The 15,722-nt window shown below is 36.1% G+C and overlaps 1 protein-coding gene across 4 annotated transcripts; it reads left to right on the plus strand.

Annotated features, from left to right (window-relative positions):
* LOC109235557 (shikimate kinase, chloroplastic) lies at window positions 624-8,637 on the plus strand. Of its 4 annotated transcripts, none has more exons than XM_019401719.1 (11): window positions 624-753; window positions 1,342-1,650; window positions 4,398-4,456; window positions 5,403-5,457; window positions 5,612-5,684; window positions 5,912-5,999; window positions 7,253-7,335; window positions 7,443-7,572; window positions 7,666-7,744; window positions 7,913-7,974; window positions 8,219-8,637. In XM_019401719.1, exons 2-11 carry the CDS (start codon window positions 1,443-1,445, stop codon window positions 8,273-8,275), a joined length of 894 nt encoding a protein of 297 aa, XP_019257264.1. In that variant the 5' UTR covers window positions 624-753; window positions 1,342-1,442; the 3' UTR covers window positions 8,276-8,637. The 4 variants fall into 4 exon arrangements, with proteins under 4 accessions (XP_019257264.1, XP_019257265.1, XP_019257262.1 ...); XM_019401720.1 differs by having other exon boundaries at window positions 624-710; window positions 1,339-1,650; XM_019401717.1 differs by having other exon boundaries at window positions 624-710.

A 15,722-nucleotide genomic window follows, 5' to 3' on the forward strand; every position in this document is an offset into this window, starting at 1 on the left:
ATAGAGGTAAAAAATATTATTTATTATATATATATATATATATATATATATATATATTTTTTTTTTTTTTGTTGAGAAACTCATCTTTAAAATATTTGTGGTACCTAACTCCCTAACTCCACAAAGGTAGGGTAAGGTTAGCGTACACATTACCCTCCCCAAACCTCACTATGTGGGATTATACCTGGTATGTTGTTGGTGCTTTTGTTCATCTTTAAAATATTTCTTAGTTATACAATTCTTTGAATTTTTAAGATGAATTTCAAAAAAATTTAAAGATGAGTTTTAAATTTGAAAAAGTATTTTTTACTTCATTTTCAAATAAATAATTTTTTTTACTCATAATACTGCAATATCTTTTCAAGTAAAATACATACCCAAACTTTCAATTCTCAACTTAACTTTAAAAATTACTTTTTTTTTTTCAAATTTTACATTTGTTATGTCCAAAAACTTAATTTTTAATTTTCCTTTCTTAAAGATTGTCTTTAATGAAATCGAAAATTTTCACTCATTTTTCTAGAATATTTTTTCTTCCACAAATTATCCACCTCACCTAACATGGCACCTTTCCGCACACACGTCGTATATATATAAATTCATTTTAAACCCCACACACACACACACCTACCCCCTCACCTACTTCCCTATTTTCCCCTTTCACCTAATTCTTCGTTTTCGTCTTCATCTTCTTGATTCATACGTATATGGTAAACTACTCTTCCACTTTTTGTTGCTCTTCTGCTCAATAAGGTCTCTTTTTTAAATCCTTCAATTAACGCTGATTTAATTGATAATTCTTTTTTGTGTGCTCTGTTTTGGGTTTTAGAAGAGATTAGTTTTAAGAAAATAGTTTGATTTCTGTTAATTCAACTATCTACTTTTCTTTTCTAAAGTAAATATTTATCTTCTTTTTTCCTTTTTGGTTAAAAGAGGCTGAATTGGTGCCAGTTCTATTCTCTCAATTAAGTTTTTTTTTTTAAAAGAAGTCAATTTTCGTATATTATATTTTTAACAAGTCAACAAATTCTCAATTTCTGATGAATTTTCGCCCAAATATTGGATCTTTCGTGTGTTTATATGTTTTCTTTAGAGTAATGAGCTGTTCAGTTATTTTATTTTTCTAGAGCTATTCAAGTTTTGATTGTTCAAAACTTGAGAAAACTAAGAATAAGACATCTTTTTGCTTTATTTTTTGCCCCTTTTTGTTTTTCTTTGCCTATTAGAAATTGGGTGAAATAAATCTTGGCTTTCTCTTTAAAAGTTTTAACCTTGCTAATTTTGTGGTAGTTTTCGAGGAAAATTAATTGTCTGGTTTCTGGGGTTTTCTGGATTTAGCAGGCAACAGAAGCTTGGTGACAATATAGAGTATTTTTTCAGCTCTTTCTGATTTTAAAAGGACAAAGTTTTTCTTGTGGTGTTTGGTGGAGTAGAAACTGTAAATGGAGGCTAGAGTTTCGCAGAGCCTTCAGTTGTCGTCATGGATTAATTCGGATAAGGTAGTAAGGAAACCCGGTGGTTGCTTGCGTTTCTCTGAGAAATGGAATGAAAAACTGATGCATCGTACAGTCATATCCTGCCATTTACAGCCTAGAAAAGCTAATAGACGAGTAGCATTGAAGGTTTCATGTTCTTCTCATAATGTTCAAGGTATTTACCAGTATTTGCAGTCTCATATTCCGTAAATATTCGCTTCAGTAGAATACATAGTAGTTGTGCATTGTATGCTTGAAACATGCGACTGATGCAGAGTTTTGAAAATACATATGTATTTATGTCAAAGGCATACACACATATTCAGTTGAATGAAGTGGGACTGAATGGAGTGAAATGGATTTGGAGGATTCATATAACGACCATAACTAGCTTGGGACTAAGTGATACTAGTAGTAGTAGTTTTTGTAGTTGTGTGTGCTATGCTTGAAACATGCAATTGAGTGTTGCATACTTTGAGTAGTTTGCAGTGTTGGGGATAATGTTTTCTGGTGAGCCTATGCCCCGTTGTACCTATGGGTTTGAATTTTGGTGAAAATTTCTGGTGAAATCCTAAGCTCCCAACCCCCTTTGTTTCTTTTGTCTTTTATTTATATTTTTGTTCTTTGGATGAGGGTGATGGTTGATTTTCTAACTAAGATCACCTTTTACTGCAATTAGAATATCCCCTTGAGCAGCTAGCTCATTGTTAGTGATGATATTCCCCTTTCCACGTCCTTGTGCAATTCATTTGTATATCTATTTCTCCTTTTTGCCCCGTCACGCTTGAAAAATGCAGACACAAGAGAGGATTGCAAGGACAACCTATTTCTTTTGGTCATTTGTTAGTCCAAAGAAAAAGAGGGAAATATTAAACTGACTTCATGTTAGAAAATGTGGAACTTATCTATCATACCTTCTTCTGTTTAAAATTTAAATGCCTCTGATTAGAATTTGGAGGGTGTAATAATGAAAATTCTTCTCTTGCCATTTCCTGTTCCTTTTAGTATTCCTAACCGAAGCTTTGCTTCCTAAGGAGCTTCAGGCGACTAGCCTGGATTAGTCAATAATTTAAACTAGTCACAACTCATTAGGCCTAGAAGTGACAAAGTAAACTAATGTGCTTGGTAGCGTTGGTGAACCTTGATATAAAAAGATATTGGGTTCGATACCAATTGCTGATCATGTTGAGTATGTATACGCACAAAAAGCATCAAGTGAGTTTACTTGATTTCCCCCCTACAATTGGAAGAAAACTTCTGAATGTAGCATGACTTAAGCGGATTTGTGGAGTGCGTGCATCTTGAAAAGGTGCTGCTAGGTTTATTGGTGCACACTTTCTTCTATTCTCCACACTTATGTCAAGTGGTTTATTCTCTCAGATTTAGGAGCGTTGAGACTAAGCTTTTCCTGGCTGTAAGTTGCTACGTGCAGTTCATTTTCTTCTTTGGTCTCATGTGCTGCCACCACCTTGACATTCTGATTTGTGGTGGTTTCCAATTTTTTGTTGGATCGTTAATCCTAATGCACATAAAGTTTTTTAAATCTCCAAAAATTTATGAAGCGCCTTGACCGTAGTTTTATTGACATCTTAATGAAAGCAGTGTTGCTATGCAACACAAATTCTATCCAACTTAACTCAGACGAATAAATTAACATCCACTTAAGTCAGCTATCATATGTCGAGGTGTTAATCTGTTAGAAGATTAAGACACAGAATCATTAATAAAAGTTTGCCAACAGGTTCTCACAAACCCCAAATTTAAAACTTTAAATTAGAAGTCAACCTCCCGACATTCTTAGGAGAATGTTGAATCACTTAGTATCGCTGTTTATCTACAATGGTTTATGTGAGGTGTGCTCTTCATTCCTTCTGGAATCCACAAAGAAACAAGGACATAAATGTAAATACTTCTTTTGAAATCGACGCGCCGTGAATGGATGATTAGGAATTTTGCCTGAGATTTGGTTCACATGAAAGCAGAACAGTGCACGAAGTTTACATATTCGAATAGGAAGCCAGGCACGTTTGCCAGTATCAAATCTGACTTTTGGGAGCATCATATTATATTACCTTTCAAGTTTCATCTGCTAAAAATTTTAGACTTGATTAGCACCTTAATTAGGATCTAATCTCACATAGGTGTTATTCCTTTTTTTCCTGGTCAGTAAAATATGAGTTTTTTTTTTTAATTTTTTTTATTTTTTTATATAATTTTTACATCTATGAAGTTCCAGTCGCCTCGTGGGTAGCAAATATATGAATTAATTTTCACCAAGGATGATTCTGTTTCTACAATCATGCATGTAATTTTTAATAAAAGGGCCATGAATCTTGATCTCATGCTTTTGACGAGGTTCTGAACTTAAATTATATTATATGGCTCCACGAGGAGTTGAGTAGACTTTTGATACCTGCCATTACATAGTTAAACATGTGGATAGTTCTGTTTTTCCTATATAGTTCGTCAGCAAAGTGCAGCATTATGCTGTCTACGAAAGCGGTGAGCACCTTTTACTCTTCGTTTTCTTCCCTACAAAATCTTGACTACCGAGGGAGAGGGAGGGAGGGAGGGAGGGAGAGAGATCGAGAGAGAAATTCATCATTTCTCTCCATATTAGTTGTTGAAGGAAATATTTACATGCTTTTATTTGTATGACCATTAATATACCTTTCATGCACGGGTGTTTTCTGGATGCACCTAAAATTATATCCACTCTAAATAGCTGGAAACTGACATTAAGGCCACCACATGTATACTTTGTTACTAGCGATGTGCATGGTTAAGACGAGATTAGAACTGATGTTGTTTCTTCCACAGCTCCCCATTCACACAAAAAATAAGGAGCAGGATAGGAAAATTTAACACTAAAACATAATATGTTATTCCATTTCTTATTGAACTGTGATGTTTGTTTGATAGCTTCAGTTCTGGATTCTGAATGTATTACTGCATCAACTGATGAAATCGAGACACTGAAGGTATGATAATATGTCCTTTCACCTCCTTACCTTTTCATTCATATTATCTTTGTAACGGACTCTCATGTCTGTTCATAGAATTTTCATGTTGCCTATCTAGTCAATGTCTCTTGCGGTAGAAAATCCTTTTTTATTTTATATGGAAGTCTTGCGGTAGGAAGTCTACCTTAGTTGGAAACTAGCAAACTAAAAGAAATGAAAGAAATAAGGGGAATGTAAATACGGAGAAGATTAAGGGCCTGTTTGGAAACCACTGTGTAATTGCTAAGGTAGTAATTATGGTCAAGTAATTACACCAATATGGCTATTACGATGATCTGTTTGTTTGTCATAACGTAATTACAGTGTAATTCTCAGTGTAATGTTTAGTTTCACAAGAGTAATTAGATAGTTTGATATTCTTTATTTTAAATAAAAGCTAAGTATAAAAAAATTAATAAACATTTTTCAGATGAACTTGTCAATAAATTTTAATGCGTTACAAATATGTGTGCATATAAGAACTTAAAAATGAAAAAAGAAAGAATTTGAGAAGTCACTGGGAATCATACCATGTAATTACCACCTATTCTTTGCTCCTCAATTACACCCTACTCCAGGCCGACCAAGTAATTACTTGGCCAGGCAAACATGTCAAACTACGTAATTACACGCAATTACACCCAAATCCAATTACAAGATGACCTTTCAAACATGCCTTAAGTGATAGTTGGAGAAAACTTATCGTTTAGTTGCTATAGAGAATAAGAACAAGTTACGGGATGCATTTTCATCTCTCTCGTTCTCTTTCCCCTTTGGCTTTACCAAAGAAGGGAAGGGAAACGTATGGTCGCCTCTTTTTTCCTCCATTCCAATTTTCAAAGAAAACTGTTAAGGATAAATAAGAAGTTGCGTTGTGTATTATTAGACTGGCTTCTAATAGTATCAGTTTTCATTTTGGTTGCAGAATAAATCAGAAGAGGTTAAAGAATATCTAGATGGACGATGTATTTACCTCGTTGGTCAGTTGACTATGACTTTTCTGTTTAAATAGATACTTACGACTTATGCAAATCCTGTTAGAGCTTGTTTGTTTGCCAGCCTTTTATTTAAATCCTTAACCATTTCTGGTTATCCTGTTAGATATGGTAATACGACACTTTTTCCTAAATATAGGAATGATGGGCTCTGGCAAAACAACTGTGGGCCGGATTTTGGCAGAAACACTGGGATATTCCTTTTTTGACTGGTGAGCCTAAGTAGCATATTTTTTCTTTATTTCTGTTCCCTGGAAATTGTAGATTCATGAGAAATATCATTCCAACAGTTTCTGAGGGCTAAGTAACTGGCATGAGTAGTGAAGCTCGATAACCAGCTGCCAACTTGTCGTTAACTATCATTTGACACCCTCTACTCCAATTGTGGTTGTTGTTTCGCCTAATAAAGGCGAGTCATTCTCTTTTGCCCATCTTTCAGTGATAGGCTGATAGAGCAGGCTGTTGGTGGAACTACTGTAGCTGAAATCTTCAAGCTTCGTGGAGAGAGCTTCTTTAGGGACAATGAGGTTAGGAGCTAAGCAACTTTCTTCTTTTGTTTTTTCTTGTTCTTGCTGCCACACATTGAAATGAAGGTGCTCGAAGTGCTTGATTCATGACAGGAGGTGTTACAATTGTGTTAAAAATTTGAAGTATTTCTTGTAGCCGTTGTTTCCGTCTAATAACATGCTCGTTCAGTACAGATTGAATTGCCGGAAAATTGCTAGATTAACGTCTTAAGTATGACGTGTTACGGATAGGGGAATGGGAAGTGAAACTTTGACCAGATTGAACTAAGTGATGAGTGAGCCTCCATCTTTGACATGTCAGGTGAAATTGAGCATGTAAACTCTCATATTAGCTTTCTTGCCAAATAAGTGTGTGTTCTTATCTTTTTTGTGATGCTTGTATAAATGCAAAAAGAATTGATGAAATATCCAGTAAGATTGCAAGTTGCTGTACCTTCTATTTTTGAAGTGAGAAAGTGCAAATTGCTGACTAAACGAAATTCTCTCCCTTTTGGAAAATGGACATGGAAAAACTACATGAGCTTTCAGGGGTGAAGGAAGTTGATAGAGCGTGTTGGTTAGATGGGGAAAGTGGGGGATGTGAACTGGGTCATTTTTGTGGAAAATGAAGGAGTGGGCAAATTCATTGAATTCTAAAGTATCTTCCAAAATAAATCTAAAGCTTTTATAAATACAAAGGGCATATTGGGAGATGTTTCGTCTGGATTCTGAACTACCATTTGGCAGTATGAAGAATTCTTTTTTTATTTAGGTTTGTACCTAAATTGTGCTCACTTGTTGTTGATTACGTTTTGTGTTTATTTTAATGTATCCACTTCTATTTTTGTGAAAAAAGGGATCTTGTGTTTTAAATTACAAATGAGGCAAATTCTATGAGAATAACTTCAATAGGCTATTGATCTAGTTCCCCTAACAATTAGTTGCACCGAGTTTGAAGTGCACTTCAGGTCTTCATTGAAAGATAAGTTACAGGCCAAATTACCAGTCATATCGATCTACTGATATGCCAAGACTTCTGTGGTTTAGATTATGTTGATCTGATGCACCTAAGTATATACATAAGCTCTAGACTGTCTCATCGGCACATGAGATACAATACGTCTTAGTTCTATATCACTTTACCAAGTCTAGCTGATACTAACACTGCTACTCCGTGTGGTGAACAATTTTAATTGGTGTTATCATTGTGCTGATAATTTCTTTCCTCTCATTCCTGATATTAAATGGTTTTTCATTCCATATCTTCTATTTAGACGGAGGTATTACACAAGCTGTCTGCGATGCATCGGCTTGTTGTTTCAACAGGTGGAGGTGCAGTTGTTCGTCCCATTAATTGGTACGTGAATCAGATTAGATTAATGAACATTTTTGTAACTCCTGGATCTTACGCTGTGGTTTTCTGGTGACATATGCTTATTTGGCTGCTATTAATGCTTTTCTCAGGAGACATATGCACAAGGGTATTAGTGTTTGGTTAGATGTTCCTTTAGATGCTTTGGCCAAGAGAATTACTGCTGAAGGAACTAAATCTCGCCCCCTATTACATGAAGAATCAGGAGACATTTATGATAAAGTAGTTTTCTTTCCAATAGTTAGTTTTATCATTTCCTGTTTTGACGCAGACATGTAGTGTTTGTCCTGCTGATACCTCTTTGACTTTGGTTAGACTTTGAAGCGGTTAACTACTTTAATGGAGACAAGGGGTGAAAATTATGCCAATGCAAGTGCCAAGGTTTCACTAGAAAGTATGAACTCCTCGTGCTCTGCTTCTTGTCCATAACTTCTACATTTTGAGAATTCAGTTTTCTGACCAAGCATCATACATCCTTCTTCCGAATGCTATACCTATTAAACACACTGATCATACATTTTCGTGGCCTGTATGTTGAAGTATAGATGTTTCAATTTTGCAGATATTGCAGTGAAAAGGGGAAAAGATGTCTGCCATGTTACACCTACTGAAATTACTCTAGAGGTCGTTACTCTCTGTTGGCTCTCCGCCTCTGCATCTCTTTGCATGCATATATGTTTATGCTAATACGTATTTCTTGACATCCTTAAAGTGATTTTCTAATACTTGTGTACTTGCATTCCTCCCTCTTCCAGTGATATTCTGTGCTCGCTGCTTCATGTACCCTGCTGATAGACCTAAATAAGTAAATATGAGACCAAACTCGATATTCATCTTGCTAAACTATATCCATTACGCACGTGTGCAGGTTCTTATACAAATTGAGAACTTCCTAAAGAAACAAGAGAGCGTAGTTGTGCTATAAGATTTTTTACTTCCCAATTGAGGGCGAGCTAGGCGGTTTGATGCTCTGCTTTGGTGTTTGCTTTCTTGATGAGGAGACAAGGCCACGATTTTTGGTGTTTGAAACACTTGAGGAATTAGTAATGTTTTTCTATTATGCACTGGATATCTAATTGTACATAATCAAAAACCTGTTGTTGGAAAGTTGGAAGTGTTGTGTATCTTAAACCTTCGATTGTTGTATGCTAAGAACGAGGACGCAGTAATTTATTTGTTATTTTAACAGAATTAAGTATCCATAATTCACGATATATAGGGAGAATGAACACATGATTTAAGTGTATTTTGCTGGACGTAATGCTGAATGAACTAATTTTTATTACATTTTGCAGCTTAAACAATGGCTTCGAGAAGGAAATGTTAGTTTCTTTTTTTATTTTTTCCCTGTAAAAATGTTTTTCTTTTCTTCGTCTGTTTTCCTTTTCGCTTGGCATTTTAGTTTCTTTATTGAATCTTTCTTCTTTATTTACTCAGCTGGAAATGCAAACCCTACACGTTATACATCAGTACAAAGTCCTTTTTTTTCTTTTTCTTTTGGGTGGGGATAATGTGCTGGAGTGATGAATAGGAACTGCGGTTATCAGCAATACTATCTTGGTTACAATATAAACTAAAAAATTTCATCACTAGAATGGTGACTATTATTATTATTGTTATCCAAATTTGATATAAAAATAAGATGAGTTATTCCTAGTATGTTAATTATATTGCTTAACATTATTTATCTCATAAAAACTAAGAAAACTTGGAAACTGTTTCTTTTCCAGGTGACAATAAAACCAGACGATCTAAACAAGAAATTAACTACGAAACCCGTTGCTTATTAGTAACAGGGGATTTTCAAAATCATCTAACTATGACAATATTATCTACTGAATGAAATCTGTAGCTAAAGTTACACCTCCTTTTTACCACCCCGAGGGCGATATAAGGGAGTTTTTTCAATTTAAGTGATATTATTCGAAATGAGATTATTTTATTTATTTCAGAGTCGCCACTTGGGATAATTTTATGGTGTCCCAAGTCACCGGTTTATTTTAAATCCCAAATCGAGGAGAATCGACTTTTATTTAAAAGTCTGCGAAACCAGAAATCCTAAATAAGGAATTCTGTTTACCCGGGAGAAGGTGTTAGGCATTCTCGGGTTTCGTGGTTCTAGCACGGTCGCTTAAACTATTAATAATTGGCCTATTATCTGATTTACTACACGTTAAACCTATTGTGCATTTTAGCTTTTTAATCGCTTTTAACTATTTATGGAATTATTCTGGAACAAGTTACGATTGTCGTACACTTGTTTGTTTGATACACATTGCGAATCGTGTCACGGGAACCGTACCCACAATCTATAACATGTTTAAATTATTAACATTATTAGAAGTTGTGGCCGGGTCACATAAATGTACCCCGGAATTTGGAGTTAGGTATCACAACTACGTCACGGGAACCGTACCCGTAGCTATGATGATTATAAACGCGACTAAAGCAAACTACGAGTGTTTGAAAGGTGTTTCTCTATACTAAGTTAATACTTAATGTGAGGGCCATAAGTTAATACTCTCTACGAGTGTATGGCACACCTCAACTTTATTTTAACAAGGTTTGTATTTCACTTAAGCCAAGCATAAGGATACTCATATTTTACTCCTAATTTGAAATTCACTAAGAATCTATTAAATCAAGGACATGCTTAAGGTGTGAAAGGCTTGGCTTTTAAATCACTTTTGAGAAGGAGTTTGTGCTAGCAATGGCCAATTAATTATTTACGTAAGGGGAATCAGCAATCTTAAAGCTAGATTGGGCTGGAATTTGGCCCAGAAAGAAGGGACTCAAAGGCGTCTTGCTGAGTTCGAATGGAACAACCCATATTGGGCTTATATGTAGGCGGGCCCAGTTACTACATGTTTTCTAGCTGGGCCTATCCACCTCTACAACTAACCAAATTCGCCTATTATATTCAATTGTTGTTAAGTAAAAATCAGTATTCAAAGATCAAACAACAATGCTAGTTAAAAATTAAACACAGAATTAGCAAGACATAATAGCATGTTTTTATACTATAATCTTCATGGAAAACTTCACAATTAAACATCACTCTACTGGGTTTAACGCCCAGGCCCATTCGCCTGGGCCCAGACTTGCTCAAGTGAGTCCCATATTGGGCCTTGTTGCAAGTCTGGCCAATTCATGCCATGTCCACACCATCACGCAGTAATAATATTTATTACAAAGAGGTCCAAATACTATGAACCTATATTAATAATTAAACAAAAAAAGAACTAAATTTAAAATCATTCCAACAGTCCATTTTACTACTGAATGTCCCTGAATTTACAGAAGGAAATTTTTTAACTAACAGTCCATCATTCCAATAGTCCATTATAACTAACATCTAAAAGAAAGGAAAAGAAATTTTTTAAAAGTAAACAAAAGGAAAATTTCTCCTAACTTCAGGTTTTTCTCCTGCCATCAAATCCTTCAAATCAAGGTGTAAACTTGCAAGAAATCAGCTATATAGCTGTTTCTCACAAGTCGACATTTCAAGCTCCAGCCCTGAGGTTTCTTGGCTTTATGGTCACTCACATACAAAGCAATAAAAATAAAAGCAGGCTTCAGCATTTACGTGGATCCTATTGACTACTGCATCCCTATCCTTGAAATAACAAAGCAAAAGAAAAGCAGATGACCATTTCAGCATGCTGAACCTTCACATTTTAGCCTAAAGTTTAACAATTTTTTTAAGTTTGAACATGTAAAAGGGAAGAGGTCACATATAATATTAAGCCATACAATGGGAGTCATGCTGATTCTTTAAGTAGTAAATCTAACTATATCCATACAAATCAATCAAACACCAAAACCCATTCATTGTACAAGTTCATTACTTAGTATATCATTTCAGAAAAAAGAAACAGCAATACATGAGGAAGGAACTGAAGGAAGTACCTTGAATGAACAGCAATCAGAAACCAGCAAGTATAAGATGAAAGAAAAGATTGGTTGAAAACTTCAAAAGAAAAGGAGCAGCAACAATAAAACCAACACAGCAACAACAAACCAAAATGCTACCCAGAAATTCAACCAAAGAACCAGCTTCAAACCAGAAAATCCCAGTTAAAGAAACCATTTTTTAGAGCATTTTTGTGTTCATCTTGGTATTTTTTCAGAATCAATATCTATTTTAGAGCAGTAGATCTGTATTTTCAGAACTTTTGTGCAAAGAATGCTAATGATTGTGTCTGTATGAATGAGGGTATGTTTTCCTTTTATAGAGTGCTTTTAAAATGGCATCAAAAAAAGCATATTCTAACCTAAAATCTGAATTTTCGGGATAGTACAACATCTTGACAGAGGAGAAAATGTACAACTGTCCATTTTCAGCATCTTTTTTACAACAGTTAGGACAACTGTATACTTTTCTAGAAACTTCTTCTGTTTTTATACCCTTTTCAATTCTAAAATTTTACTATTTACCCAGAAACTTTGACCTAATGCATTTTCTTATTTTAATTTGCTCCTTTATCTTGATTCTAGAAGTTTCCTAAGCCATTACAACTAAGACTCCTTAGCTAACATTCCCAAACTTCCCTGAAATACCCTTGTAATTACCCCTTTGTGACTCAAGGCCTGGGCTACATAGCGGGTCAACTTTGGACCTAACTAGTTGGGCCTCTTTGGCAAAAAAGAAAACAGCATATTACTGAATTCCTGAAACCAAACAATTCCATGCAGCTTATATTAAATTCCTAAGGGAGGGTCAAGTTGATTAATTTGATCTAAATGGACAATTAAACTCAATTAATTTAATGACTGAACTGCTCTTTAAATTACTTCAACAGTAGCAATAGTAATCCTTAACTAATCAATTAAGATTAACTAGTAAACCATCAACTAACCAAAAATCAGAATTCAATTTTAAAATACATCTGATTACTAACAAATTAGGCTAAATCAATTAGGTCCAAAATTAAACTCAAACACCAATTCCAATACCTAAATATGCATAATTACTGAAAACGAAAATTGACTAACTAAGACATATTAAGAACTAACAACAAGGAAATAAGAAATTTGAAACCCTAGACTAACTAATTAGTTGACAATTGGCTACAAATTAATCCTAATCGACAAAAGAAAACAAGCAAAAGAACAGATGATCATGCAAAGAAAATTAGACACAGTGGAAACCTAATTGCTGGCGGTTTAAGACAGAGCCCTTTTGTACATGAAAAAAAAATACAAAGATGAACAGATATCAAGAATAAGAAAAAGAAAAGGAAGAAGAAAGGACCTGAGGCTTTGGGGTAGGCAGTATTAAACTTGGCCAACTTTCAAAGGGGGAAATATGTACTTGTTTGTCCATTAATCGACTGTTCTTTATTGAGAACAGTCGGCTAATGAGCGCTTTGGGTTCATATAACCCCACCTTAAACAAAACTCGAGCAGGGACAATTAGGGTTTCCGGAATCATAGATTTAAGATTCGACAAGATTGGGGCTGATTCGAGAGGAACCATTGGGATATTTGGGAAGAAGAGGAGGGAGGGATTGCATGTTGTGAATTTGGTGGCATTTGGGTGATTTAGGGTTTTGGAATTCCGGATTTAGATCTAAAATACGAAACATTTGATAAGGATTTGAAGGTGATGGCTTGGAGATTTGGAAAGGGTAGGGAAAGAGGATGATAGGGTGTAATTTTGGTGGGGTTTGGGGTGTCGACACCGCCGTGGAGAGATTTTCGGTGGCGGAGCAAGGCGGAGCCGGTGAGGTAACGAGGGGGTGGCTAGGGTTTCAAAAAGAAAAGGGGACGAAGGTGAAATGAGGGGAGTTCAATGGGGGGGGGGGGTCTGGAATTCGGACACTTATAAATGAATTGAAAAGCCAGTTCCCAGCCGTTTGATTTGTGATGATCAACGGCCGGGATCCTTTGGGGTCAAAACGGGGTCGTCTTGGTATTATGAGGGGACCTGGACCGGGTGGCCTGGTTTGGGAATGGGTTTGGGGTTAAAGCAGACCAATTTCAAGTTTAAAACCTTTTGTCCAATTACCCTTTTATTTTCTTTTTCTTATCTTTTTTTTCTTCTTCTTTTTCTTTAATTAAAAATTCTAAATTAATCTAAATTGTAAAACTAACTAATTATCTATTTATAATAATTGTAAAATTTACTAATCTAAAAATTAAAAGGTAAAAAATGTAAAATGAGCATTTTTTGTGATTTTTATTTTTAATAAAATAATTAATTAACTAATTAATCCTAAAACTATAAAAACAAAATCTAAATTCAATGCATGGTATTTTTTTTGGTTTTTTTAAAAACAAAATTAAACGTGCACAAAATACAAACAATCAATAAAATCCTACAAAAATGCTATAAAAATGTTAAATAATACTAAAAAATCTATTTTCTTTGATTTTATAGGAGTACTTCATATAGAGCAAAAATCACGTGCTCATAGCTGCCCCTCTTTGCTCGGAAACATGAAGGGTTTTCGAGCAAAGATAAAATGAGCAATTACGAGCAATTTTTGCCCGTTTGAAACTCCATGAGAAGAAGCTTTTGAAAGAGTCTGACCGAACTTTGCTTCGGAGGTTGCCTACATATCCTTGGCTATAAAGGAATCAGGTCAGTGTAGTTCTGAAAGTTTTGGTATCTGGGACTACCGGAAAACTGTGATTTCATTGCTGTTTCTGCTTGCCGAGCTCCTTATTACAACGAATAAAAGATGAACTAAGCCTATCAACTACGAGTTACAAGATTCCTATCTATAAACCTTCTAAAGCTTGATCTTGAGTCTTGGATGGTTCTTCCTGCAGACTCTGATCTTGATGCTCGTTAACTGAAACTGCTGGTTCATTCTTCTTCAGCTTTTCGGATCAAGGCGGGACATGCAAAACTTGTTACTTCAATCATATCTTGAGCAGTCCGCATCTTTTCTCCGCTTCTACACTTAGAGTTCAACTTCTTTTCTGGTTCTTCTTTTCTTTTATTTGGGTTGAAACTTCTTCTTTTGGTCATCTCAAACCTTGTGCCTCACGGTGAAAACCTGTTCAGGCACCAAAGCAAACAAATGAACGAAATTTTTCTGCCCCAGTTTTCACTAGGAAAATTTCGTGAGTTATTGTAACAAAATCTAAACCATTCCTTTATTGAATGCAATTAAAATCGGGATTGTGTATCCCTGAGAAAAAGAGATTAGGGAGTGGAGACCCTATATCTAAAATGCAATCAAATGGGGATCGGAGGCCCCAAATTGGGAAGATTACCAAGTTATGCTGGAAAAATGACCGGGTTATGCCGGAAAGGTCCTCGGGTTATGCCGGTGAAGGTCATCGGGTTATGCTGAAAAAGAAAAAAGGTCCTCGGGTTATGCCGGGGAGGTCCACAGGTTATGCCGGGGAAGGTCATCGGGTCATGCCGGAAAACAAAAAAGGTCCTCGGGTTATGCTGGGAAAGTCATCGGGTTATGCCGGAAAAAGGAAAAGGTCCTCGAATTATGCCGGGGAGGTCCACGGGTTATGCCGGGAAAGGTCATCGGGTTATGCCAGAAAAGAAAAAGGGTCCTCGGGTTATGCCGAGGAGGTCCACGGGTTATGCCGGGAAAGTCATCGGGTTATGCCGGAAAAGAAAAAGGTCCTCGGGTTATGCCGGGGAGGTCCACGGATTATGCCGGGAAAGTCATCGGGTTATACCAGAAAAGAAAAAGGTCCTCGGGTTATGCCGGGGAGGTCCTCGGGTTATGCCGGGAGAGTCATCGGGTTATGCCAGAAAAGAAAAAGGTCCTCGGGTTATGTCGGGGATCAACTAGGGATTGGAACCCTATACTGGAAAAGGCTACCAGGTTATGCTGGAATCAACTAGGGAGTGTGACTTTATGTTGGGAAAATGTAGCTAGAGATTGCGGACCCTAGGCTTTAAAAGGACTTCCCTTTTCGGGTCAACTTTTGCTGCAGACCGTTTTTGTTTCTGCGTGCCTTGCTTTTTATTGCACCTGCTTCTTGCAAGGTTGTTTTTAGACTGCACCTTTTTACTTGTTTTCAAATCAAAGAACAAATTGTCAGTTTTGAAACGGTGGTTGGTTTTGTGGCCTTGATTGTTTCAATCGCTTGATCTCGGCCCAGCTCTTTCGACCTTGATTGTTTCAATCGCTTGATCTCGGCCCAGCTCTTTCGATGAAATCTCTGTTGCTTGCTGGCTTTCTGGAAATCGATTTCTTTTCTAAACCCAGGGATCTTGACTTTCCAAAATTTCACATGATGGTTAGCCCGTGTGGGGCTTTGGCTTTTCATCTTATTTTTTGCCCCTATAGGCACTTGACTTTGGATTTCTTTCCTCTTGAATAACTTTGACTCTGGAGCATCGGCCATCATGGCCAGTCAAGATCAACTTAATGCACCTGCTGAGGCTGGGT

Source organism: Nicotiana attenuata, chromosome 12, assembly GCF_001879085.1.
Source record: "Nicotiana attenuata strain UT chromosome 12, NIATTr2, whole genome shotgun sequence".
Taxonomy (NCBI): domain Eukaryota; kingdom Viridiplantae; phylum Streptophyta; class Magnoliopsida; order Solanales; family Solanaceae; genus Nicotiana; species Nicotiana attenuata.

Excerpts from the sequence above, each read along its gene's own strand:
- LOC109235557 (XM_019401719.1), top strand. The coding sequence starts at position 1,443 with ATGGAGGCTAGAGTTTCGCAGAGCCTTCAGTTGTCGTCATGGATTAAT. Across the intron at positions 4,457-5,402 it reads ATGAAATCGAGACACTGAAG|AATAAATCAGAAGAGGTTAA; the intron begins GTATGATAATAT and ends TTTTGGTTGCAG. Across the intron at positions 7,975-8,218 it reads CTACTGAAATTACTCTAGAG|GTTCTTATACAAATTGAGAA; the intron begins GTCGTTACTCTC and ends GCACGTGTGCAG.